We start from the raw sequence: 26980 nt of genomic DNA, 5'->3' as shown, positions 1-26980 counted from the left end.
CTTTGGCTTTGGTAGGGGACAGGAAGAAACAGTTATCAGTTATTTCTGTTCACCTTCACAAGGAGTTGTACGGCAGTGGTCTTTTAGGTGGGAGCAGTTCTTGCCTTCGTAATCTTCAGGACAGTTACAGAAATAGTCCATAGCAAGATTGAAACACTGGGCCCCGTTCTGGCAAGGATTTGGCTCACAGTAGTCTATATCCAGCTGTAAGCAGTGGAGAGAAAGGAAAGAGGAAGGAAAAAAAGGGGGGGGGGGCATTGAGGGATGGGAAAGACTGAGTGAGACAGAAGTTTTATCGTAGTTTTCCTTCAGTATGACAGGCAGACATCGTGGAATCTGACCTTTTTATCTACTGCCTCAGTGACTTGTTCATAACACACAGAATTTAGTTAGACTTGCAGCTATTTCAACAGACAGCACTCTTGATATTAAACAGCCACTGAAAGTTAGTAGTAAGCACGCAACAAAACCTGACATGCAAACACTTGTAGTCTGTTTAACAAGAAAACCTTCAGCAGCCCATGAGGGTTTATTTTGTTGCTTTCTCCTTCCCTGCTCTTCCCCCCTCCCCCCCACAAGATATATATTAATCAGTCACTTTCTTGGCAGACTGACAATGATATCAAGTACAACTTATATTATGGTTCACTGGACACAAGGTATTCAGTGTACAGACCCAAAGTGCTGGTAGAAACACCACTGGCTGAGGGCCTGCTTTTCACCCATGCTTCTTACCTGACAGAGGTTTCCTGAGAAACCAGCAGGACACAGACATTGGAATCCATTGATTTCATCCTGGCAGTGACCCCCATTCATGCAAGGGTTACTTGCACATTCATTGATGTCTTTCTCACAGTGATCTCCTGCATAGCCAGGTGAACAGATGCACCGATAACCATTAACCAAGTCCTGGGAAGGAACAAGAAGGTTTAAAGTTATGTAAAGATAGAGGAAATAAACATATTTTTATTAAAGAAAAAACATATATATATCCTCTACAATGTCTAATACCAACATAAGACACTAGCTCAAATTAAAACTAGCTAGTAATAACTGAAAGGGAGAAGAGGGAAAATAATTAAAACAAAGCATTTATACATACAGCCAGTAAAGCTTTGTGTTTGTAATTCTGAGTAGAACACATTCATCTACGTTTTACAGTGGAATACCTACATTTACAGTAGATAGTTTGCACAAGCATCTCATTCACTGGTGACACTGGTTGTGAAAGAGTCCTTTCACGCAGTCATTTTCTGCCCTCACTGTTCTACGCATATACCCCTACATGTTGTAACACGACAACCCCTCCCCCCGAGTGAAAGAAACAACAATTTATGCCAGTTAATTGCTATTTTCTACACTACTTGTGTTTAGACTCAAATGTTTCAGTTACTGTTGCAAGTCTCTGGGAAACCAAAGTAAAACAAGAACGGCTTACCCGACAGGATCCTCCATTCTGACATTGTCCACGACAATCATTAATATCTGTAATAAAATTAGTATGTTAGCAAGCAAAAATATATTTAGGGTAGAAACAGAGTTTGATTTTCTTTAAAAGTGCAGCCAGATAAACCTTTTGTCAAGTTTCCTGCACGCCTTCCTTGAGATAAGGTTATTATAATGGGTGGGAACCTCTTGCGATACTTCTAGTAGAAGTAGGGAAACTTCACATCATTGTTTTACTCATTTTTATCAGAATATAGCTGGGTTATGGACTAATGAGTTTGATAAAATTGTGTATTTTCATTCCACACTAACTACTCCCTTTCAAAAAAACATCAGCTGCTGGGTCTCAGCCTCACGTGTAAATCCGAGCTAAAACCTCAGTGGAATGTATATATTTACACAGACAGTTTAAGAAATGCAAGGATAGAGACACGTACTTATATCACAGTTGTGGCCAGACCAGCCAGTAATGCAGTCACAATAGTAGCTGCCAATCAGGTTCCTGCAGGAGTTGGCATTGACACAGGGTTTGCCCTCACATTCATTCGCATCTGAAAAACAACGTGAATGGCCAAATGCGGGGCTTGTAGAGTAGGAAGAGGGGGAAAAAAAGCTCTGTTTTCACAGCAATCATCAGCAATTCATTCAGATCTAAGGAACTTATACAGCGTGGATTAGCGTGACTGGAGCGAACTAAAGTCAGTCAAATATCAGCCTTTGAAGCCTCTTACAATTTCTCTGTAATTAGGACATACAGGCCATGCTAATTATTTGATAATTACCTAGCTACTCATTTAAAGCAACTTCCCTCCCCCCCCAAATGTCAGTGCAGCATTTTGAAGGAGTGCTGCAGCCGGGTGACTGGAATTAGTGTGCTGTGTAAAGAATGCAGACAGCTCATTCTTCGTGAGATCATCCACATTTTGGAACCCAGCTGTGAACTTCTTGGCCTGGAGGAGTTGACATGGCTGAAGAGATACAGCAACTTTCTCACAGGCTGAAGGAAGAAATACGTGTGGGGGTGGGATTGAAAGGCATACACATACACCCTCCCCACTTCATTTATAGTTTAAAGTATGCCTGTTTGGGTTAGTCAATCGTTTCCTGATGGCGTGCATCAGGAGCAGTTACTCTATGCATTGAATCTGTCCAAGGCCCCAGTCCTGCCAACACTGCAACCTGGTTTTCTGAATATGCCAGAATACGTCCACAGGCTTCAGTGCTGTAAACGTGCCTGAAGTAAAGGGCACGACTGCCCTTGCCTGCTGGACTATGATCCTGCCTGCATTTCCCTGCCACTCCCAATACCTGGAGCAATGTAAGGGTACAGAGAAAAGGAGTTCTTACCTAGCTGGCATGTTTTGCCAGTCCACTGAGGTGGGCAAACACACTTAAATCCATCAACTAGATCTTGGCAGGTTCCTCCATGACCACAGGGATTTGGAGAACAATCATCGATATCTGTAATGCAGAATAAGGAGAAACTTAGCTCCGTTACCAAACAGGTAATGTCAGGAGGTGATCAATCTTTTGAATGGTGCTACTAGGATTTGCCCTGAAGAACAGCGAGACAAGAGGGCCTGTGCTTGGAATTTTTAGGTCTGCTCCCATATTGGAAAAAACATTTTTTCTTTTTTAAAAAGAGAGTATGAAATGGGATTCAAAGCACAGGGGAAGAAATTTATTTATACCCCTAACCACGCAGAGGTGGAAGTCAGATTTTAATACAAAACAGTATTTTAACAACTCAACAGCATGCTACCAAAATGCTGTGTATTGTGCTTTTCTCTAGAAACTGCTGGTCATTCTTTCCCCTTGCATTTGACAAAAACCTGAGCACCATGATATTAAATGGCTGTTAAGGACCAATGCTGAAGCTAGGAAACATTAAGTAGGCTACTGTGTACATTCATCGGGTATTAGAAAGACAAATCTAGAAGGGCAAGCTAGCACATTTTAATACAGTTTGAAGGGACTTACTATCAGTGCAAGTTGGTCCAGCCCAGCCAGGTGCACACACACATTCAAATCCTGTAGATGTTTCTAGGCAGCTTCCTCCATTGTGGCACGGATCAGAGAGGCACGCGTGCTCCGCTGCAGCAGGACAGGAGTACATCATGACACAGACCATCACAAGAAGCCATGCCCTGCTCCCACTGCATGCTTCTACTCTGAACACCCATCAGCACTCGATGTGTTGTCCTGCTGGGCCAACTGAATCAAAGCTACTACCTAACAGGGAGTCACCTTCCACTGTGCTCATCAGCATCCTGACTTGCACTTGTTTGAGTCACAGCCAAACCAGGCAACTCAAAATGATCTCTCTGGTGAGCAGAATTTCAGAGATACAAGCTGTTCATGATAAAGCATGAACATGCAAGTCTGATCTTTATAGCCAGCCCTGACAATAAGACTAACATTGGAAATTGACTTCCCCAACCTCATAAAAAATCCCAAAACAGCAGAAGAATTAACTAGCAGTGGCAGTTCAAGGGCTGCAACACACACTTACCAATTTCACAGTTCTGTCCTGAGTAACCCTCAGGGCAGGAACATTGGTACTTATCGGGGCCAGTGTTGCTGCAGGTACCACCATTCAAGCAGGGTGGGTGTGTTCCACAGTAGTTCAGATCTACAAAAAGGTGTTGAGTTGAAAAGCCACGGTTTGAAAACAACAGAAACATCCCACTCTTATCCTTTGCTCTAAAGACTTTATAGAATACAGAAGTAGGACTTGACAGAGCAAAGCACTTCTGCTAACGATCCCGTAACAGCAGAGAATGACAAAAACTCCTACATTTCAGGAGGCTTACTGTGGAGTGAGCACGTGCACAACCAAGTACGTAAGTCTGCCAGTGTTAAAATTCAAGTGTTACCCTTGGCTATCCGTAAGATTAGCATACCTTTGTCACAGAGCTGACCACCCCAGTTGGTTTCACAGAGGCACTGCCATGGTTCAATGCAAGTGCCATGGACACATCCTGGGTGTGGAATGCACTTATCACAGTACTGGCCTTGCCATCCATACTGACACCTTTGTTTAATATAAAAAAAAACAAACAAAAAATTAAAAGATTATATATACATATATATAAATCAGAACAAATAAACAAATGGAAATTAATAAATGAATAAGCTCTCCTTGTCCCCCAGCCCTTCAGAGTTACATAAATAGGATTGAGAACTCCAAAGCTTTGAGAAAGACTGGGGAGGTACAGGAGGAAAAGGGGAAAGGAGAAGCTATTCAGCATTTGTTTGATGGTTTCTTGTAAACAAACATTTTAGTAGCTTTGCCAAGGTCTTTGTAGCTGGCCTCCTGACAAAAGAATAACTGTTCAGAGAGAATCAGCATGAGGCCATTCAGCACAATAATACTCTTTTGGAGCCTCATACAAATGTGGCAGAGAGGGTGGGTGTTCACTACAAATCAATCTCTGAGCTTTGACAGGGTGCATTATAAATTGGAAGGGGAGGGGGAAGTCAGTGGAAACAATAGTTATCCAGAGATCCTCATAAATACAAGGTTCCAGGCACTGCAGCCATGCTGGGTCTGCAGGATGATGAACTGAACCATAAACACTGACTGTGAGCCTTGGCAAGGCAGCAGCACAGCATTAGGAATTCTCTCCTCCATTGGAACCAAACCTCATTCTGAACTAGAACTCATACACAGAAAATAGAGATTGGGCCACAGTAAGAGATTAAAGAAAACAGCACACAGCAGGATTCCACTAGCAACGTAGAGCAAGGATTCTTCAAATTAAAGCTGATCTATACATAGAAGCAAGGAAAACAAGTTGAAAATTGAAAGCAAAGGTTGGCCGAAGTACTGCATTTCATTAACAGGTCCTGAGAGTAATTGATCAGCAGCAATTATGCACTAAGCTGTCACTAAATTATGAAAATAAACCCCTTCTGTACAGAAGTCAGCTAATCTTTCTATTTATAATACCCCCCACCATTCTTTTACAGGCGATTTCTTCTCATGGGAAAAAGCTAGAGGAATCTGTCCAATGGTAATCACACACAGCTAGTGGCAAGTCTGACTTCCCTTCTAAAAATCTCAGGTGACAAACTACATCCTAATTAAACTTCTTTAATAGCTGTTTCAATTGCAGCCTACTCAGGGTCAATGGGAAAATCTCAGTAGTTTATGTATAAGAAAATAGCTAGTCCAACTTATGTTTCTTTGTGTGCAGAGAACATGAAAGAAAATCAGATGAGGCAAAACAATCTCTTTCAAGTAGGTCCTGGAAAATCCTTCTAGTATGGGGAATATTGCAATAATGCACAATGATTTAAAATAAAATTAGGAACATTTTCTTTTAATTTGTATTGCATTGAAAGCAACTTGCCCGTGAGCTTGCGTGGCAGCAGAATTAATGGACCTCACCTGCAAAAAGAAGCACTCTAATCTAAAATTTTACTCCTTTCTGACAAATTAAAAGTTTGTGGGTTTTTTCAAGTCATTTTATTTAAAGCAAATTTAAAGAGAAAAAAAAAAGAAGAAAAAGGAAAAAAAGGATAAGCTGTGGAGCTGAAGATAAAGCTTTCTTCAGTCAGATCAACTTCAAAGTATAACCAACTAAATGGGATAAAATCTCTGGGCATTTAAAAAAAAAGTTGGGTATCAATTCCAGAACAATATTCACAGTAATAATTCCTGTTTAATAATATGTATGCAACAGTTTCTCATGAGAAATATATAGCTTTCTCTGTAAAATGATTCATGAGTAAATTTGGGTTTGCTGGCAGGCTTGCACTGAAGAAAGCAACTTGCACCAAATGGGAACAGGATATTTTAAGAATGTTTGCAAGTTGTCTATTGTACCAGAACCCAGAGCAGTTTCTGCTACGATGTTATTTTTAAACTCTGTTGCATTTGTAACATTCAGGCTATATGACTCATCAAAACTTAAAAGAAAATAAAATCTCGTTTCTGCGTTCACTTTAAAGATATTGGTCTAACTTGGCAAGCAGAAGTTATCTGAAAGCACCAGAAGGACAGCATTGTTTCAAGACTATGCAAATCAAGTGTGGGAAAGTTGCACCTTAAGTAAATAAGAGCACTAGTGCATGTCTGGGCAGTGAGTGGGAGGTAAGAGACTTAGAAAGAGAAAGGAAAAAAAAAAGTGTGGAAACAAAGCCTGTTGTTCTGACTGGGAGACAGCAACCCTACAAGGCATGTTTATTCTGATGACAGAAGCACAAATCACTGCTAGCCCTGACTGACACTCCTGTGACCATCTGGACCCCCAGTACTTCCTACTACTTGCTTGGCTTCTTTTTTTTTTTTTAAATTGAAATACTGCTGTGTGGTGTTTTGGAGGTTTAGCAGCCTGTATCAGTGCTGCTAAACATTTAAATCCCTTAGCGTAACCCAGAACAAGCCCATCCTGTGGCTTGACTTTCTCTTTGCCTCGTTGTTTGCAGAAGATGAGAAGTTACTTCCTACCTCACTTTCAGAATGTTTCTTAATAAAATTTCACTTTGTTTTAAAGCACAGATTACAGAGACAGTGCACTGTGATTATTTAGGCTGACCTTCTACATAATTGAGACTGTCAGACACCTCAGATTAATTTGTATTTGAACTACAGCTTATCTAGAAAGAAAAGCAGCTCACTTCATGCAGAAGACTCCAGCAACGGAGAATGCACCCGTATGTTTTTTAGGCAGAAAAAGAAAAAAAGACTTCTGCTCCTTCAGATGTTGGTGTTTTACTCAGGAATAGCCGAGCTTCACTTCTAACCCTTCCTACACAGGATCAGTATCACCACTTTGTAGCCTCAGAAGCGCTGAGCTCCCTGATCCTTAGAAACAGGCATGAGAAGGGCTCACATGAAAACACAACCAGTTTGCTCACAAAGAATGAGGACGTTTTAATATTTGTTAACCTGTATCAGTAATTGAGGAAACCCTCCCTGCACCATAAATGTATGCCATGTATTTTGGAAGCATTCTAAGTATTTAGTCGTTGGGTTATGGATAAACTGTGCTTCTCATTGTCTGCTTGCCAGGACAGAATGGACTTCAAAGCACAGCAGCAGAATTCGACATTCATCAGAGCCTACTGACAAGATTTCATCCCCGCTATTAACCTCTCAGCACTCTGAGCCTGGCTCACAATGGTAAAGGAACCAAAAGATTTAACTAATCCTATTCTAAAGAATGCTTGACTTTTGCCTACTGATGGAAGAAAGCAGGGGTGGGAGGGAGGGGGAAACATGAGTGAAGGGAAGAAGAGAGAAAAGCCACACTGCAAGCTTGTAGTTGAAACAGACTATTAATCAGGATATTGGAGGGAAAATATAAACAAACAAAAAAACATCCCATAAAACATTTGGAGAATTTCTGCAGAAGCAATTAGTCAGTGCTCGTTAGGCACTATTCACATGATTTATCCCACTTCTCCCCCAGCCCCCAAAACACCACCATTTCACAAACCAAAAGCTTCAAATCAGTGCATTAAAAGCCTGCTCCCCCCTTATTCTGGGCAAGTCCGCATGAATAATGTGCCTTGCTCAAAAACACGGCTCCAAGAACACCCTCCCTCCACAGTCCTATTGTATTTAGCATCACTCATTTAATTGCTTGGTGGGGGCAAGGAGAGAGAGGGGAGCATTTACCTGCACTCTCCTGGAATTGTGCAAGAACCATGCTTGGGGCTACATCCCTGACGACAAATAGCTGTTAAAACACAAAACAAAAGAACATCAGCACGCAGCCTGCTTCTTGCATCTTCACACTGGTGGGAAGGTTTTAATCTCTAACCACCATCATAATCCTACTAAATCCAAGGTTTTGACAAGTCCCTCCTATCAAGTCCATTAGAAAAAGAAAAAAATAAAGTAGGTGACTCCCTGTGATAGGAAATCTATCAGCTAGATTTACAGAGAAATCAGACCTAGCACTGTTCAAAGAGTTGTTTCTATACAAGAGAAACCATTTCACCTTTGAGCTGCAGGTCAGTGAGTCTACCAGTTTCTTTTCCTCTGTGGTGAACTGGCCCACTCTCCCTATCTGTACATCTAATTCAAAGCAACTTTTTAACTACTCTTTACCTTTGAGATCCATCTCTGAACAGACAGGATATTAAGATGAGCGTCTATTCAAATTGCAGTTAAACTCAGTCAGCAAGACATGCTGATAGACTGCTCCTATTCACAGTCCTGCTTTCTCCTTCTGAAATTACTTAAGGAGTTGCCATTCCCTAATAAACACGTTGAACATCAGCTCAGGTAGAACAAACACCTGGGGACTTTTCAAAGACCAAAGCTTCACACTTGCCAGGTCAGCTGTGAAACAAGTCTCTCCTTCCTGCTTGTCTTGAAGTTCTGCACCAAAGGGGAAATCCTGCCATTGAAGTCAGCAGCAGAACTCCCACTGAAGTCAGTGGGCAGGGTTTTCTTCCCAAGGGCAAAAGTCGTGGATGCTCAGAGGAAGAACATATCTGCTAAGTACCCAGTACTAGCAAGATCTCTCCAATATTTTAAAAACAAGGCAGAAACTAGTCTTGTCCTGCCTCTAGTTCTCTGTGTAACAAGTTACTCGCTGTCCCATCAGTCCTCAGCCCTGCTGTCAACACAAACTGATCACTGAATTGCAACCTGGATACAAAGAGCTCAAGTCCTACTCAAGACTGCTGATCATCTAGGGTTCAGGCATTTGTCACAAACCTTTGTTGCATTCTGGTCCCATCCAGCCTTCCAAGCAGGTTTTATTGCCATTCTGGTCACAGGTGTGGTGAGTGAAGAAGTCATCTCTTGGTCGACAAAACTTGTTGCATCCAAAGCCATAGTAATGTTCTGCACAAGTCACACGGATTTGATACTCAAAGTGGGCAGCTCCTGTGTTATGTTTCAGTGTCTGCCATTGACGGCTTGGATTGATCATGCCAGAGTGGGACGCCTTCTCAATTATGCGATCAGGATCTAGATGTTAGAAGAGACACCAGAGTTAAACCTTTGTTTAGGTATCATTGCCTCCCATGTTGCATATCACTAGCTTAGCAGACAAGACTCTCTGAGATAGCCAGCTCTATTAATTTTCTGTTTTCAAGAGTAAGATAAGGCTGCCCTGGAGCTACAGACCAGTAAGTGAAATGCATATACAGCTCATAAAGCCAAGAGGAACTGATAGGTTACTGCCTATCATCTTCTTCTCAGTGTGTGGACATCCCATAAGAATCATACAGTTAATTACTAAAGAAAACTGAGCTGCTTTTACTCCAGGCTCCAATAGGTGGTACATAATGTGGTTCTCCCTGCTTCTCCACTACTGGCATTGGTTTTGTTTTTAACTGGAACATTTACAAAAATGTCATGCTACAAAATCCTAATAAAGCAATGTCCACAAACTGAACATAAATACGGCAAAATGTTTGTTGCCTTCTGGGACTCTGGTGTAAACACTAAACTGAAAACTAGCAACTTTGGCATTCAGTCAGCATCCGTGAGTTCTGGCTGAAAAATACCATGGAAGTTCTCCCCTCAGATATTAGCTGACACTAAAAATTCAACATGGAAAGAGCTCCAAGTAGAGAACTCAAATTACGGGATATATTTGCTATACAATCTCCTCCTCTCAATAGACCATCTCAAAGTTTAGACTTTGCACTCGACATTTAGTTCCAGCAAAGGTTTTCTGGCTCTGTAAGCCCTACAACTGTCTAAATTATGGCTTGAAATAATAATATTTCACATTAGCTTGGAACTTTGTATACATCTGTGGTATTTCACTTTGTAGTCCAGGTCTTGTGACTTAAATGATCTGACTGTCTTACAACCTGCTGCTAGCGAGCACTTGACTGCTGAATGTATGTTTATCATAAAACAGCCAAAGTATCCTTGCAAACATAGTAAAAAAAACAACAAAAAAACCAAAAATAAGTACCAGACTGCATTGTTCTGTATACTGGAGCATAATCCAGACACAGGAAAAGTTTAGGTAGAAGGGCAGTTTGCCAACGATGCGTTACAAAGTGGTGCGGAAAGTACTAGCGCATTCAAGTGTGAAGAATTAAAGTGTATCCACGTTCAGTTAGTTCTTTGGACAGCTACAAAAGAAAGCTTGGAGATTTTATGGAAGAGCTGAAGACTAATGAAGTTGCTACAAGACTTGACATAACACATGGGCAGTATTTAGTGTAAAGCACTTCTAAATACATTGCTAAAGTCTTTTGATTTTTAGCTTTCAAAAAGAACATCCAAGCAGGATTTGCAAGACTGATACCTACTGTCAGTTCATCCCTAGGTCCTGACTACTTGTCTAGTTTTGAGAATAGTTAAGTCAAAGTGCTTGCTCCACAACCACAGAAGAGTGTATACTTTTTATATAAAGTAATCATTTACTGATTTTTATGAGTATTCTTGGCTCAAGTTCGCAGCATTCATTAACTGTTTACAGTGTGAAACTAAGGGCAACAACTTCCAATGCATCTTCTGGTATTTCTTGTTTTATATTTTCCACTTAAATCAGTTTTTTATTATTCATTGGCACTAAGTCCCCAACCCCCAACCTTTGTATAAGACTGTCAAATGCATATAGGCTTTTATTAATTTAGAAACCTAAGGACTTTCCATACTGGTATATCCAGAGCAATACCATGCCCTGCACTGTGCAGGTGTAAGGCTCTTAGATCTCATCAACAAGATTACTAATTCTAAGAGGTACTTAGGCAGATGCATATCTATTTGCCTTGAATGGGGCTAGTCAAGCGATTACAGTTCTACTCATGCGTGCTAGAGATGGCTTTGCTGCACTTGCCAAGATTACACCCTGATCTACAGCAAAGCTGGAAAGGGAATCCATTTCCCCAGATTCCAAGTCTGTGCATAAAGACATCCTGTTTCTTGTGAGCAAAGCAACTCCACTCATTTTCTCCTCTAAGTAGCAGGAGAACAATGCTCAACTTCGTGTTGCACAGCCTCCTGCTCACTTCTCGTCTTTTCCTGTTCTCTGTGAGGAACATCACACAGACAACTATTTCAATCCTTGGCACCAGAAAAACAGTCACCTTGGAAAAGAGATCTTGCCTCTGCTCTATCATTCTTCCCCTATCTTTCAGCTCATTAGGAAGCACGTCCTTGTTGTACACCTGCAACACCAGTTCTTTTCAGTTCGGTCTGTGGATAAGAGCTCAAATGGAAACACCCTTTTTAGTCCGTCGGACTTTATTTTGTTAAGGGCCCAGATGAAAGCCAGCTGCAGTTTCATTTTGAATCACAACTAAAATGCCTTTGATTTGATACATGTTACAAAGCTACCACCACACATTTAAATTCAAAGTCTGACAGACTTAAGATCCCTTTCCATTAGCCATCACCCACCGTTTTCACAATGGAGTATTGGCATGTTCCTTCTTGTATAAGAATTTCTCCACCCTTCCTTATTCCCACCTGTCAGTACAAACTTACACAAGTGTGCTGACCCAGACTTCAGGGAAGGCATTGCAACAACCCTCCCATTCATAGCCTGCACTGACGATGTTTTTAAGTTTCAAAGTGAGCAACCCCAAAGTAGCAGATTGCCTAATAAAACAAGAATTCAACCAGGCCTGAGAGAAAGAGATCTTCATAATTCTCTTGACATCAGACCAAAAATCCCATGTTTAGATAGAAAGATTAGAGGAAATATTATTCAGTTAGAAATTGATGAAGTATAAGAGAAAGGCTCTCTGTACATCTTTAGCTTCCTCCCAGCACTGTGCTGTCAGAGTTGTTTAGCCACAGAAAGCAAAGGGAAACTTTAAAGCTATTAATCTGTTTATTCAGTGAACAACTGTATTCAAAGCTTCTAAGCACAATGAAGTTAGCTATTTCTACTGCCTGCCTTTGCCTTTCAGTGGTCTAGTTTCTTGAAATTACAGCTATCAAGCATCAGGAAGCAAAAGTGAAATGAACAACCAACAAAATCCGGGCTACGTAAGAAGTTTGGGTTGTCAAGGACACCATAGTTATTTTTTACAAGTCTCTGTTTCAGACAGTTTCCAGCTATAGCTTCTCGTTTACATTGTGCTGAAGTCTCTTAGGCCCAACTGGAATTCACGTGCAACTGATACTAGTAATTTACAATAGCTCTTCGACCTAGCTTGAGATGCAATGGCAGCCCCATTAGCTTTGTGTATGAAGCGACAGTAGCAAGATGGAATCTGGAGAAGAACAAGAGTAAGGAAACTATTTACACTGAGTCCTGGCTCCAGCAATGCATGATTCTCATCAACTTCAGCAGGGCCAGAATTTAACTGCAAGACACTCTTGGAAGTGAGACAAGAGAGAGTATGTGATTAAGGGAACGTAGGAGGAGTGGAATGCAGAGAGGGGAAGGAAGCATCCATTCTAGGATCACCTAATGACTGCACTGATCGGAAGGATGCTCAAACTTGCAAAACACACAAAACCTACTAAACTCACTTTTTTGAGAGCTATCAGAGAGTACTTACGATTCAATAGTAATTAGGGTGAGAGAAAATCCTGAGTATATAAAAAAAGCTCATCACTTAATATGGTGACAATTGTTTAGTTTAATTATTTCCCTAACTAGTTCTTCATGACATTTTTTAGCTATGGGAAAGCTGACTGCAAGTAAAGTGACTTTACAAAGAAAAGGCTTTGTGCAGTACTGTGACTGAAGTGACCTACAGATGGATGTGTGACAACAAAGCTAGTGCAGAAATGCAAATCAGGAACATACATAAGAACATGTCTACACTTGGTCAAACGTACTGCTGAGAAATGAGGCAATTTTGTCTGAAGACATTTGTGCTTCCACAACATGAAAGCAAAGAAAGGGTTCATTGTGTGGCTTTGGAAGTGCAGTTGTTTCATGAAAAAAAGATGAGCTCTAATAATAGTAAAAGTGGCAGAGACCCAGTCTGAAAAAAAGCTTCAGATCCTACTGTAAACAAGACCTTCATTTCGAATTCAGGCATCTTCCATTTTTAATACAACTCTGCTGCTGAAGCACTCTTTTCTACTCCTCCATAAGACTTATTTAGTCAAGAGCCAAGAGGTTTCCCAGACATCTCCATGACTGTGCTGGAGTAGGACTTGAGATCACAGGTACTGCAGAAGTGTTGAACACAGCAAGTTGCAAAGCAAATCACAGACACCACTACACAGATCAGTGTAGAAAGGTTCTTGGACTCAAAAAGCCATTCCCAAACTGTCCGTTCTTCACCAATTAAAATGTAAACAGAAAACCACAGCACTGTGCACACTTCTAAAAGGCCTTTTCCTGTGAAGTCCACTTCAGTCCAAAGGGGTCTATGAGATGTTATAAGATTGAGGGAAGATGAGCCACAGTGCTGATGTTTCCTTGTTGAAGGAAAAAGCTTGTCGTGTCAAACGTTTACAAGTTCATATTGATAGTTTCTCCTGTGGTTTTACCACACACTATTAAAACCTTACATTGAAAAAAAAGAGTTAATTTTGCATACCTGCTTCAGTAACAGTAGGCAATATACAGAACAGCTCATTGTGTCAGGAGACTATACAGCTTCTTCTAGCCAATGGTAAAAGCTCAGCAGAAAACATCTTAAACCAGCCAAAAGAATTCCAGGGGAAAGAGTCTCACCCTTGATTTCCAGCCAGCTCTACCAGGTGTTATCTGGTAAACATCTTTATAGTCCCTGAATATAAATCTGTAGACATCCAACCACCAAGGAAAAACTGATAATCGTTTGCTTTTCTTCCTCTTCTATAGTCATTAGATGGATCACTTGTTTCAAGTCCTGGAGATTTTTATTATTTTTTTAGTTTGTTCAGTTCTGAGAAGCACACAGTTTATAAGGAGGTCCTTAGTCAAGAATGCTTATGCTTCTAAATATCATTCTTTAAAAAAAAAAGCAAACAGTGTGAAAACAAAACAAAACAACACTTGGGCTTTTACTCTCTCTGTGGAGGAGGTGAGAATTAACAGCATCTATTTTTAGACACGAAACTATTGATGCCTAAGTGAGCAAGCTACTAACCCTCTACAGGAAATAAGGAGACAGGCTACTGCAGAGCCTGGAGCAGTTGCTCTGAATTGATTGTGGGAGAGCTTATCAGTCTCCTCACTGTTCACAGTGAGCTGGGTAGTCTGCCAAATACCTTTCAATAGACAGGAAATCAAGGAGTCCAAACAAATTAAACCAAGGGAACAAATACTTACTAGTAGAGTTATCATTGTAATCCCATGCCTCAACAAGCAACGTGTAGGATCTCTGCAAAAGAGAAACGAGAGTTAATTTTAAAGTCACATACAACCTGAAGGAAAAACAATAATACAATTCAGATTTAAAGAAAAACAAAACACCTGGACTGTGCCCAGGAAAACATAAATAGGTAACAGGTTATACTTGAGACAAATGTGATCTTCCTGAAACCCCATAAGCTACCTTATCCAGTCTGACTTAGAAGACCTTTCACCTTGGATAGCTCATCTTTGTCATCATTAATGCATCTTATGTACTTAACCAGGAAGTCCAGCTTTTGACACTGCTGTAGCCACAGCTGAGCATGTGCAGAATTGCATTAAAAAGCAACAAAACCAAACCCAACACCATACCACTCTCAAGAACTGCTTCAAAAGAATTCTACTGACAGAAAAGTAGTCTTGATTTCCCTGCCCCCAATCATCCTGAAAGCAAGAAGTGTTGCTAAGATTACTGTGCTCTGCCTTGACAGCACAATCTCTAGGGACTTTGCTTTTCAGCACCCCCTTTGAAAGCTCTGTCTGCATGAGGGCCATCGCAGCTCCCACAAGTATCAGGTAACTGAGGGAAGAACTGATGGATGTGGGAAGGGGGTGGGCTAAGAGAGAAGCATTGTAAAACAAAGGCTAAAAATCAAGCTATTTGGAAGAGCAGGGAAAGGGAAGACGCACTATCCACCCCGTGTCACATTTACAGACAGACTAACCTGCCAATGAGCTCCCCAGCACTCCAGTAATAATAATCATCAGCATAAACTAATCAAGAGTGACTCCATGGGTTGGACGGATGCCAACTATTTCATCTGAGCCACCTTATCTTCAATCCTAACTTGAGAACAAGAGCCATTAAGATGTATCCCCCTCCCCCTCTCTACTCTGGGATATTATTAACTTAGCTGTATCTTTCAAAATTGTCATTTAGCCAGGCACAGCCAAACCTAGAGAATGATTCAAAAAAAAGCCTCCAAAATGAAAGAAGACAAAGATAACAAAGATAAATAAGAAAAAAAAAACCCAATGACCTCTGATTTGCTAAGTACAATAAGAACTACAAATGAAGTAATAAAAGTAACATCTTTCTGGTGAGAACAACAGAATACAGTACTCTCCATGAAGAGCTTTGATACTTCTCCACAGAAGCTGCGTACTGTAAGGCTTATTTCTTCTTAATTATATATGCACTCAGTAGTAGTCTGCTGTGCTTAACACTTCTTCAGTAATAGAAACCAAAATCCAGTTGAGAATAAGCTGCTTCAAGGTGCAGCTTTAAGGCAGACCTCAAATTGCTTGAGAGGAGGGAAAGGAAAAAAAACAACAACAAAAAAAAAAGAAAGGAAGAAAGGAAAAAGGGGCTGAGGCAGACTGTTTTCTCACGACTGGACACAGCATGCAGCCTCTGAATGAAAACCTAGTTTGTGATGGACACTGGCTTGGAATATAGCCTAAATATGTTTCATATTCAAAGCATACTGGGATTCCATTTTGTTCACTGATAACTGTGGGAAAATGCTTCAAAAAGTAAGCAAAGCTGGGCAAGCTGAGACACGCACCCTGACTTATACAGGGAAGGCTGCATCGGCCACACCATTTTTGGTTAATATTTCATGGAAGTGACACATTTGTTATTAGTCTAGAACAAGTCTCTTAACATGGAAGAAACTTCTGAAACAACATAGGAAAGCACAATGTGATCGTTTAACACTACTGAAAGCATATTTAAGGAGATCTTTCGCAAGTCAAAGGTAAAAATCAATCAAACAAAACTCAGAGGGTGCTCCTGAGCCATTTTAGAGATAAACACTGCACTATCATGGATGCTTTCTCACTGGTTTAATTGCAAACACTGAGAAGCACAACGTGTTACTGCAAGCTTGAAAAAAAGTGTTATGATATAGAGAATGAGTTATGACAGCTAGCATTATTTTCAATAAAGTTAAGGATGTTTTCCTTTTGGCCTTGCATAATTGTTTTGGAAGATATTTTGTCTAAACTCATAGCAACAGTTACGGGTTGGTTCTCAGGACTGTTTACCAACACACCTAGCCCTTAAGGAAAGGAAAGGCTGAATCCTGGCTTTAAGTACTAATGTTGCTAGATACCTGCATGACCACTTTCCAACAGGAGTTTGTTTACAGAGTAAAGAGCTTCTGCTTAACTGGATAGAAATATAATGCAGGGAGGAAAGACCTACCCTAGCAATTCCCTTGTTTCTATGTGCCCCCTCTCACCTCGTCTGACATATTTAAAATAAGTGATCTCTATTGTGAAAAGGGAAGATATCAAGAATGGCAGTTTAATCTCTATGCTCTGCCCCTCTCAGCGTGGGGCAGAGAAAGGACAAGACTTTGTGTTCAATACAAAGAGCACTGACACCCCCTTCCCCACAACAGCAGTGAGCGCCCCTCAGCAATACAACCATCACATAACTCTCACCAATGCCTCCCCACCACTGCCTGAAAAAGAGTTCCGTGCAAAGACTGAACCATTGTTATATTTTAAAAGTGCATATCATTCCCACTCTATAGATCAGCATTTAAGATATCTCAGGAATGACTACTTACAGTGAGGAGGTTTAAGTTTTCCCATGCCCACAGCTGACCTCTGCCCATCTTTGAATAAATATATATATCCAGACACAGGAATTCCACATTATGCACCTTATTCCATCAAAGCAATGTACTAAGCAAAGAGGCAGCAGTGAACTTTCTGGAGTCACACCCAATTAGCCACTATAAGACTGAGCTTGACCAGGAGGCAGGGATTCTGACTAGAGAGGCAAGGCAGTTTGAAAGGAACAGCAAGCCGGCACAGTGTCCTCAACATCCACAGTCTGATCCACCCAGAGGACTGAAAGGCAGCGTGGTCAAATTTAAGCAGAAGTCCTATGAGTTAAGCTATGAGAGGATGGAAACGGTTGAGATCACACTAAACAAAATAAAGCAAGCGCTCATGTTTAAGGTTACTTTCCTCAGTAACAAGCCACGATGACTTAGTCTCAATACACTGATAATACAACTCACTGAAAGCTTTGAAGACACTGAAATCCATCAAAGAAAGTCCCTTTTAAGGGTCTGAAAGGGCAACACAGCCTATTTTCTAGTTATTTAAATGAAATATTAGCAGCTCCAGCTAACCAGCAGGTGTTCTCTGCTCTATTATTTCTTCTTTCCTTCATGCAGATATTTACCCAAGAGAGGTGTTTTTGTACTTTGGCTTCTAAAGACATTCTGCGATTCAGCGTGACAGAGGAAGCTCGAAAGATCAGGCTTATTAGCGAAAGGACAGCCTCCTTCTGAAAGAGGCTGCAACTTGTCAAACATCTTTCCCATCTATCCTTGTGGTTAAGCCATGCAAGAGCTTTGCTGAGCATGTGAAACCATGACTAGACAAATGCAGTGGGAAGTTTGCATTCTTAACATTGTGCCTGCTCCTCCCCTCTGCTGAACAAGGAGAGCGGGTTAAGCTCAGCCATGTTCTCCTCATACACTCCCAGCCAGGCACACTATCACAGGGGATACAGCACACTGAGGGAGCTGCTGCAGTCTCTCTGCTCTTCAGCTGGAAGGGGATGAGATGAAGAATAGAGAAACAACAGTAGTTCAGAGTGCCCAAGAGCCAGGGAGGAGGGCACTTCTGAGCACATTTAAGGCTAGTCACAAAACCACTTCCCCTAAAAGTCAGCAGGTTCTCGTTTGCATGCTCCTGCTGCCGCACGGCAAGTCACAGTGATGCCATGCAGGTGCATCCCCCACATCATGCCACAGCCAGTGGCAGTAAACCCTGACAACAGAATGCTCCTCCATGGGAGCTGAAGGCAACTCATTCCTCATCCATAGAAATTGCATATTTGGCCGAAAGAAGAGAAACAGTTCTCTTGATTCCTTCTTGAATGCAATCAGGAAGCGATTCTGTGGGCCAGCCTACATAAGGCTAAGGCAACAACCCGTGAGTTGTTACTCTCTTAATCCTGCATACGCAGACAAAGCAAGCTATAGTGCTCTTATGCATCAGAATCCCTGACCAAGCACAACAGGCAGGTCTCATCAGAATATGCCCAGGTGAAAATGCAAGCACTTTCACTTGCTGGTTTAAGCAGTGCCTCGGTTGCTGTTAGTGCTGGAAAACACTTCAGTGCCACAGAAAGAAGGTACAAATTTAACTCACTGTCAACTTCCAGGAATGACTTTAACCCACCATTCCAGCTTGGCATAAGCCAAGCCAGTAACTGAAGACTGTCTCCATGACACAACTTCTCCTTCCTGCCAAATGATGGACACAAAGTACTGCTATCCAAACTATGCATACGCTTAAGCATCCAGTAAATCAGCCTGATCTCTGATCTGTCAAACTTGCTGGAATAATGAGTGTCCTGTGAATACATAATGTGCTGAAGTTGCCATTGTGTGAAGTAAGTCCATGGTTTGTCTGGGAGCCGAGCAATGCTGAGTCTACTGCTGCTTCCTGTTGCTTGTCCTGTATTAGCATTATTTTTGGATAGGCTCTATTATGCTCTGTAATCCTCACTGCAGTCAGTATGGCCACGCTATTGTGCTCGGTTAATATTAGCAGCCAATGTCGCTGTCTGGGTGGCCAGGCTACAATGTACCCCAATCATAAAAGTAGCATGCATTAATGAAACAATGTACTGGGTTTGAGGGGAGTGGCTTAGGGTCCATCCCTCCCACTTCCCTTCTTAAAACATATATATATATTATGTTTTACAGAAAAATCTTTCTTTTGAACTTATGATTTTAGGTGATTGCAGCTACTGAGGTGCATCAGATGACAAGAGCATTTTAATCAGCACCTTATCTGGTTACAGGGTGATTTTCTCACGGAGTCCCACTTGTTAAAAGCTAGCAGGTAGGCCAAGATGTCAACAGCTGCTTTTGACCTCCCCCAACAAGCAGATTACCTGCTCTTATCAGTCCCCCTACCTGTTTAAAGCATCCCACTGATAATTAAATGCACCAGTTACAAAAGGGTGGCAAGGTTAATAGAGAGAATACCTAGTAGCCAGCCAAGCAAAACAGTCAGGTTCACATAGAGCAAGCCTGAACAAGAAGCCTTTCTACTTATTTACCTAAGTGCATCAGAACTGGGTTGAGCTAGTAAAGGACTCAGGACTTTTGACTACTTACTAACCACTTTAACCACTTCTATCCACATTTTACAGCTTCTTCTTCTGAATACTACAACAGTATTGAGTATAATTTATGCTGTAGAAAAGTGACCACAGAACCATGAGCTCCAAGGGAACAAGAAAAGGTTGTAACTTCTAATTTTCACATATTCCCCCATTTAAGATGCATATGGCTCATATTTAAACTTATTAGAACTTCATTAAGTAACATAAAACTCCTATCCATCAGCAGAAATACTAAGTCCAGTCTGATTTTTCAAAGGCAATCCCACCTTTAGTTTTATTTATAAAGAAATGCTTTTAAGAACTGCAGCTTGAGGTTTTTGCAGGGCAGTGGAGGCACTGACGTAGGAACTGAAGCTGGAATAAAAGCCATGGATGAGAACGCGAGCCTCTCAAGCTGCACCACATCTCACATAATGCGACGAGGCCCAAACTAGTTTTTTCACCAGCTTCCAAACTAGTTTACTTCTACTGAGGCCTTCATTCCACAATGAAGCAGTAAGTTTTCCCAACTAGAATTTTACACATAAAGCATCGATTTTATGCAATTCATTTTTAGACATGCAGACTTCCAGCTGCATAAACAAGCCGACAGTGCTGGATGTATGCACTCTGAGAAAGTTTAGGAATAAGCTTCAGCTTGAGGCCCAATCCAGCTGCCACTGAAGTTAAATGGGAGCAGGCCTTTATTATGTATCACAAGAACAAAAATTCTGGAAGCAGGCAGGACTTATTTTTAGGCATATTATGGTAATATAGTCAAATGGATTTACCAGGAAGATGAAGTTCTGAACTGACTGGAACGTAAATAACTTAAGAACATGTAAGAAGTCCAAAACTCCCAAGTAGCTGCATTGCTTCTCTGCAGTCCTGAGGAAAAAACACAGCTTTGTGGATGGTAATTATGCTTCGGATGTCAGTTAATACTCTAAGCTCCATCCTGGCTAGTAATCCTAGGCAAAACTTTGCACTTTAAGTGCTGAAGATTTATTCTTATTAGTGAACAACAAATGACAGGGTGTAAGTATTACTTGATTGATATGTATTTTGTTATAAAAGTTTCTTCTGATCTGCCCCTGCTGTTAGATGATTTATCAGACATTCTTTAAGAAGAGCTTGAACAATATTGAGCATGTGCTACTACAAGTTTGCAAAAGTTAACTGGAAGGAGGAAAAAAACAGATCCAAAAAAATTAAGCTTTAGTTGTTACCTAATGGTTAAAAATGAAAACAAAACAACAAAAATAAAGATGAAACTAAAACAACAACATCACCAGTTGAATGACGTTTTTCTATCAAAAAGCCTCTACATTAATTAATGAGGCACAGAAAAGCATTTTGGAAGCCTCTTGTGTCAAGACAAGAGGGAGAGAGGAAATCATGAATCTTAAGAACACAACAGTAAAGCTCTTAAATTCTTCTCTTTCCAGCCAGAAAAAGCAATGCCCACCCAGAGGATGTCTTTTACATCTTTAAGAACCAGAAACAGTGAGATCTGTCATTAAAGGAGGGAAAGGCTGAATATTTTATTTTTTAAAAGACTGAAGTAAGATATTCAAAACACTTTTTCATCACATTTTACAGGAAAGCTATTTAGATGCTGGAGGATTTTTTCCACCTCAATAGTTTGCTGGTGGGTTGCTGCTATTGGCCCCAATATTAAATAATTACAAGGATCATAATTTCAGGATAAACAAGCTGTTTGAAATTGGAGCTATGCATAGCTAAGGAATTGCCAACTTTGACCTGCTTCTTACTCACAGCCTCATCAAATCTGCAAAAAACCTCTCTTCACATAAAAGCAAACTTTACTGCTAAGCTTTGCTTTGTTAATCCATGTGCAGCTCCCTGAAGGTTACAGCACACATTGGACTTTTAATGCTGTTTGACTCTTTAAGAAAGGAGACAGATTTGATTTATGCCAGAGAAGAGCATGTGTCTACCAAACAAAACTTGTTGAGACTGACTTTGACAAGTGAACATGGAAATTCTTTTGTTCCATACTTTTCTAAATGGCTTCATAAGCCAAGCCTGTCCGTCAAGAAAATCAATCAAATCTCTAAAAGAATGTATGAATAAAGTCTAGCTGTGTATATATATTTAAAAACATTATTATCGTTGCAAATTACTATAGAACTGCAAGCTACTGCAGGGGTGGCTTTCTGGATGCACCCTAGTGGTTTGGGTTTTTTTTCCCCTCCTGGTCTGCTGCCCTCTTCCCTAGCAACTTTGTCAAACCAACAGTCACTTAAATTAATTTACAGCCCACCATCTCCACAACCATTACTCACAAGGATTCATATCAAAACTGACAACAGCTAACTGCATGCGTTAGTAATGACTCCCATGCTTCACATCTACATTACAAGCCAAATTTAATAGTATGTGTACATTACACACCATCTTCTTTTGTTCAAAACCTCTAACACAACATACCTATTTTTGACAAAAGGCAAGAGGGGCAGCTTGACGTGGGAAGAAGTGTTAAGGGATGCCCCAGCAACCCCCCACACACCTTTTTCTTCTTGTTTTTTTAAAGTCATGAAGGAATAAGAGCTCTGAACGTTACTGATTCAAGCTGTAACATCCCAGAAAAACCTCCCTCGGACAGCAGAACACAAACAATACACATACAGAGGTGAGCACAAATTTTCAAGTGCAATACAACGGACACTTTGGTTTAGCTCCAGTTTCTTTGAATATATCCAATTGAAAATTAATGGTAAACTCTCATGATGAGCCACATTTGTAAAACTAAAACTGGTCATATGCTTGATTAATCAACAGTGTTTACCCATCCAAATTGTTTTAAGTGCTGAAATTTCAAGATTTGATTTGAGTTGACTAATTAAGTTTACTAGTTTATCTTTACAGCTTTCAAAGCTACCTAAAAATGATTTATGTACACAATTTTAGTACAATCAGGAGCTTTGTCACATTAGATATTCTTTTGTTCCAATGCTATTTAAAAGTCATAATGGCTAACCAAAAAGCCATGTCCTGTGAAGTTAAAGCTGGGATGCAGGCTTTATAATTGAGAACAGTCATCACAATCTCAGAAATGACATTTTTGGACTGGAAAATTCAAGTGCTTATTCCAAAAATTTCTAGTTGTAGGAAACAGAGTTGTCAGAAATTGACAGGGTTTACACATTTTGCAGGCTGCACTAGAGTTTCACTGCTGCTCTACGATTCCAGTACTCAATTACATTCATCAGGACAACTGAAAAAATTCTTTCACTAAAGAAAGCAGGTAAGGACTTCTTCCAAGTCCTCCTACTACACTGAAGATGTCCCTCCCTAGTGATCCTAAGGAGAGAAGGGGGTTAGAAGGGGAGTACTCTGTTTTCACATCCTTTTTATATACACGTATTTTCACGTCCGAGGCATTTAAATGACTGGAAGCAGACTGGGGTGGGGGGGGAAGATGACCCTGACTTTTTTTTTAATTAAAAAAAAAAAAAAACAGAAAAAGCCCCATAGTACAAGCATTAGAGCTATTGGCAGAGCTTCAAATACCTCAGATTTTTACAAAACCCTTTATTCCTTTGATGGCATATTTGATAACAATTTTATCTCATTCATGTTAGGGAAAGAAAGAAAAAAAGGAAGAAAGAAAGGATTTGTACTTCCAACACAGAATACTTTTGTTAACTCCACTATTGTACTTTGTAATATTATCTCCTTAAAAACACAGACTCGATTTCACCCTTCTGCCTCTCCAGCCTTCATTGCTCCAGCAGTCACAACTGACAGAGAAGGCAGGTAGGAGGCAGCACAGGACGCTTCAAGAACACACAGCTGCCTACAGCACTTGGCCACAGGACTAACAAAGTGGGCGTCTGCACTGCAACTGGAGGGAGGAATGTTTTTGGGGCGGGCTTTCCCCCCAAAAAAAGTCCACGCCCTCACAGCAATCAGGTCTTATCTGACTAGGAAGGGCCAAGCTCTGAAGAGAGCCGAAAATCTACAAATGCTTCCACCTTTCCAGCAGCGATATAATGACGTAGGATAGGAAACAAGATTCACTCCTCCACTGCTTGCATGCAAGAGCCCTCCACCCCTTGCAAAAATGACCGTAGGCATCTAGGTTAGGATGACTGGATGTTCAAAACTGCTGAGCATCAACATATCCCAAGGCAGTCACTGGGAAAATGTGTGCTCAGCACCTTTGGGGAAGGGGAGGGGGAAAAACAGTTTTGTTTCCTAGGTGATCTTTAAATACAAGTTTTAGGAACATAAATTTGGGGATTTTCAGCTAATATACCATAGCATCTGAGAGAGCCACCCCAAAAGGCAGTCTGCCATGTGTGCACAAGAGCCCCCCATATTGGTCATCCTCAGTTTTTGCTGGTGTGTTGGCAACACTACTGGGCACAAAGTAGTGCACCTCCTGGTACTGAGAGTCACGGCAGCGGCAGTCCTACATACCCCCAAACTGTACTGCATGAAGTGGGTCACTGTCCCAAGCAATGGTTGTTTAGAGAGGATGGTCCTTAGGGTCCGTGCAACAAGGACAGGACTCCTTTGCAGGGCTGACCACATCAAGGCTTCACTCCCCTTGAGCTCTCCAGAAGCAACAGGAGGCTCTGAAGGGTGAACCAGTATTCTGTACGCGACCACCAAGGAGGCAGACTTCAGCTAATGAAGAAGTCACCCCCACTGTTGTCCCACAAGGCTGACCACTGCTTACTGAAATGGACAACAGTAGGAAAGTGCCTGGCAAAAGGCTCCACAAAGTTTTGCAAACTGGAAAGCCAGAATCTATGGATCACAGAGCCGACACACCAGAAAAGGTGCACTAGGTCAGGGTGAGATGAACCAAAGCCAGGCTTCTCTGTCTTAGGCTCCAGAGACTGCATGTACCTCAAAACGCAGCAAGCTTCCCAGGGAAGCTGGCAACCAGCTCACCCAGAGCCGCAACAGCAGCTCCCATCAACACCAAGCAGCCCAGCAAGATTTTGCCTTGAGGGAAGCAGGAACCCTTCCCAAACACGCTCCAGGGAAAGAGGCCAGCTATGACACACACTTTTCACACGGGATCCCTCCACAGCCCCTAACCCACTGCTCCTTTGGCTTAAGCCCAAGGCTTCACTGGTTTGGAAAAAGAGAAAAAAAAATGAACTTCTGACCTTCTAATTCTCAAGAGGCTTATTCATGCTGTAAAGTGCAGAGATACTGGGTTTGCTTCCCTGACCCATTTAGATCCCCCTCACTGCACATCTGACTTTCAAATCGAACAGGCTGTGCATTGTGAGCCCCAGGGAACACAAACAAAAACACCACCGCATTTCACTCGTTTCTGAGCGGCACAGCTCCGGCTCCCTTGCCAAGCTGCCTGCTCCCTCCCCAGCCCCAGCGAGAGAAGTTGGAGATGACCACAGCAGCATCCAACAGCGCAGAGTCAGAGCGGGCTGTGCACTCACCGGCCACGCGAAGCTGAAAGGGATAACAATCCGGTTCTTGTCGTTATTCCGGCTGTACTTTAAATTGAAGGTATTCCCTCCGATGACAGGGGTGGATTTGGATCCGAAGCTGCAAGGGCCGCCAGCAGTGACCCGCGATTGGTACTCCTTCAGGCAAACTTTAAAGTAGGTGTCACACTCATCTTTGGTGCACTTTTTATCTCCGGGGTTCCGAGTGCCATCGCAGCAGTTCCCATTCTGCAGCACGCCGTTCACATTTTGCACGGATAAGATCTCCAACTCGAACTGTCCCGATGCTAACACCACCTGCTAGTCCCAAGAGAGAACCGGAAGGGAAAACAAAAAGAAAAAAAAAAAAAAACAAGAAACGAAAAACACGGTTACCTCACTTTTTACCCCAAACGCAACCTACGGCAGCGCTGCAGGCAGGAGAAAGTCATCTTAAAGCCAGCTTGCTTTTGAGAAGCACACGTGTAGTGTTAAAAAATAAAGGGAAAAAAAAAATAAGAGAGCTATTGCTTCAAGCTTTTTCCGAGCAGACACCCACGAGAAAGGCTCATAAATCACCCCAGCAGCACGGATGCTGGAAATGAACCCGAAGCCCCGAGACTAAAAAGCTTCGGCGAGGCTGCACAGCCCTGCGGGAACACAGCGGAACCGGAGCGGCGGACGGGACGCGATGTGAAAAAGTAATAACAGATAAAATAAAAATAAAAATAATAGGAAAACCAAACCAAAACACACACACGAAAGCACACATGCAAAGAAAAAAAAAAATGATGTCGAAAAGAAGGGATGCGCGCTAATGGCACTCGGATCCTCGGGGAGCCCCACATCGCCGCAGGGACCGCCGCCCTACCCGCAGGAAAACCGGCACCGCCGCACCCGCCGAGCCGAGCAGCCCCGCGGCTCTCGGGACCCGTCCAGCAGCCGCCGCACGTACCTGAGCCCGCAGCCCCAGCAGGGCCAGCAGGAGGACGAGGGAGCGCGCCGCCGCCCGCCGGGCCGCACGCATGCCGCCGCCGCCGCCGCGCTGCCCGCCTGCAGGCCGCCGCCGCCGCCGCCGCCGCCGCTCCGGGACGCGCCGGGGAGGGCCGCAGGAGGAGGAGGAGGAGGAGGAGGAGACGCCGCTGCTGCCGCCGCCGCCGCCCCGCTCTATATACCGCACCGCGCCCGCGCCGAACAACGCCGCTTTTCAGGCGCTTTCAATAGCGCCCCGGTCTTCAATGCAAAGCAGCCCGGCCTCCTTTTATTCTCCTTATTCTCTCGCCTCCCTCTTTTTTTTTTTTTTCTTCCTTTCTTTTCGCTGTCCGCCCTTTCTCTTCACTTTTCTTTTATTATCGTGATTATGATCCCGATCCTTTTATCGCTTTCAGGTCTCCGGGCAGCGGCGCGGCGGAGGCGCCCCCCGGGACGCACACACACAGCACACACACGCGCACACACACGCACCACGCACACATATACACACACGCACATGCAGCGCACGCACCGCCCGCCGCCCGTCTGGCAGCACCGCCGCCGCTCGCCTTCATCTAGCCCACGGCGGCAGGCGGGGAGGCCGCCCGCGCGCGCATGCGCCCATCCATATGCATGAGGGGGCAGGAGGAGGGGAAGGCAGGTACCGGCGGGGAGGCGGGCGGGAGGCTGTGCGGTGTGGGGAAGCCTTATCGCCCCGCAGGTGCCACCTGGAGGAGCTGCGATCCGCCGCTCGGGGCGGTTACAGCACCTGAAGCGGAGCGGCCGAGGGGCGCGCGCCGGCGGCG

At 42.5% G+C, this 26980-nt stretch overlaps 1 protein-coding gene across 1 annotated transcript in view; it reads right to left on the bottom strand.

Annotated features, from left to right (window-relative positions):
* JAG1 (jagged canonical Notch ligand 1) overlaps nt 1-26772 on the bottom strand; it is a 35779-nt gene extending 9007 nt beyond the window's left edge. Inside the window, exons 1-13 of the mRNA XM_065733605.1 lie at nt 26158-26772; nt 25215-25520; nt 14601-14652; nt 9125-9379; nt 8075-8135; nt 4350-4480; nt 3959-4078; nt 3427-3540; nt 2794-2907; nt 1884-1997; nt 1439-1485; nt 736-909; nt 54-204 (exon numbers count right to left, since the gene is read on the bottom strand). Of these exons, the coding sequence (XP_065589677.1) occupies nt 54-204; nt 736-909; nt 1439-1485; nt 1884-1997; nt 2794-2907; nt 3427-3540; nt 3959-4078; nt 4350-4480; nt 8075-8135; nt 9125-9379; nt 14601-14652; nt 25215-25520; nt 26158-26229 (1711 nt within the window). The 5' untranslated portion in view covers nt 26230-26772. The remainder of the gene's footprint in view (nt 1-53; nt 205-735; nt 910-1438; nt 1486-1883; nt 1998-2793; nt 2908-3426; nt 3541-3958; nt 4079-4349; nt 4481-8074; nt 8136-9124; nt 9380-14600; nt 14653-25214; nt 25521-26157) is intronic.
* Nucleotides 26773-26980: the final 208 nt, after the last annotated feature.

Source organism: Cyrtonyx montezumae, unplaced genomic scaffold (assembly GCF_038088225.1).
Source record: "Cyrtonyx montezumae isolate F1298 unplaced genomic scaffold, pur_monq_1.0 scaffold_0, whole genome shotgun sequence".
Classification (NCBI taxonomy): domain Eukaryota; kingdom Metazoa; phylum Chordata; class Aves; order Galliformes; family Odontophoridae; genus Cyrtonyx; species Cyrtonyx montezumae.
The sequence above is the reverse complement of the archived record's forward strand: the minus strand, read 5'-3'. Positions and strand labels throughout refer to the sequence as shown.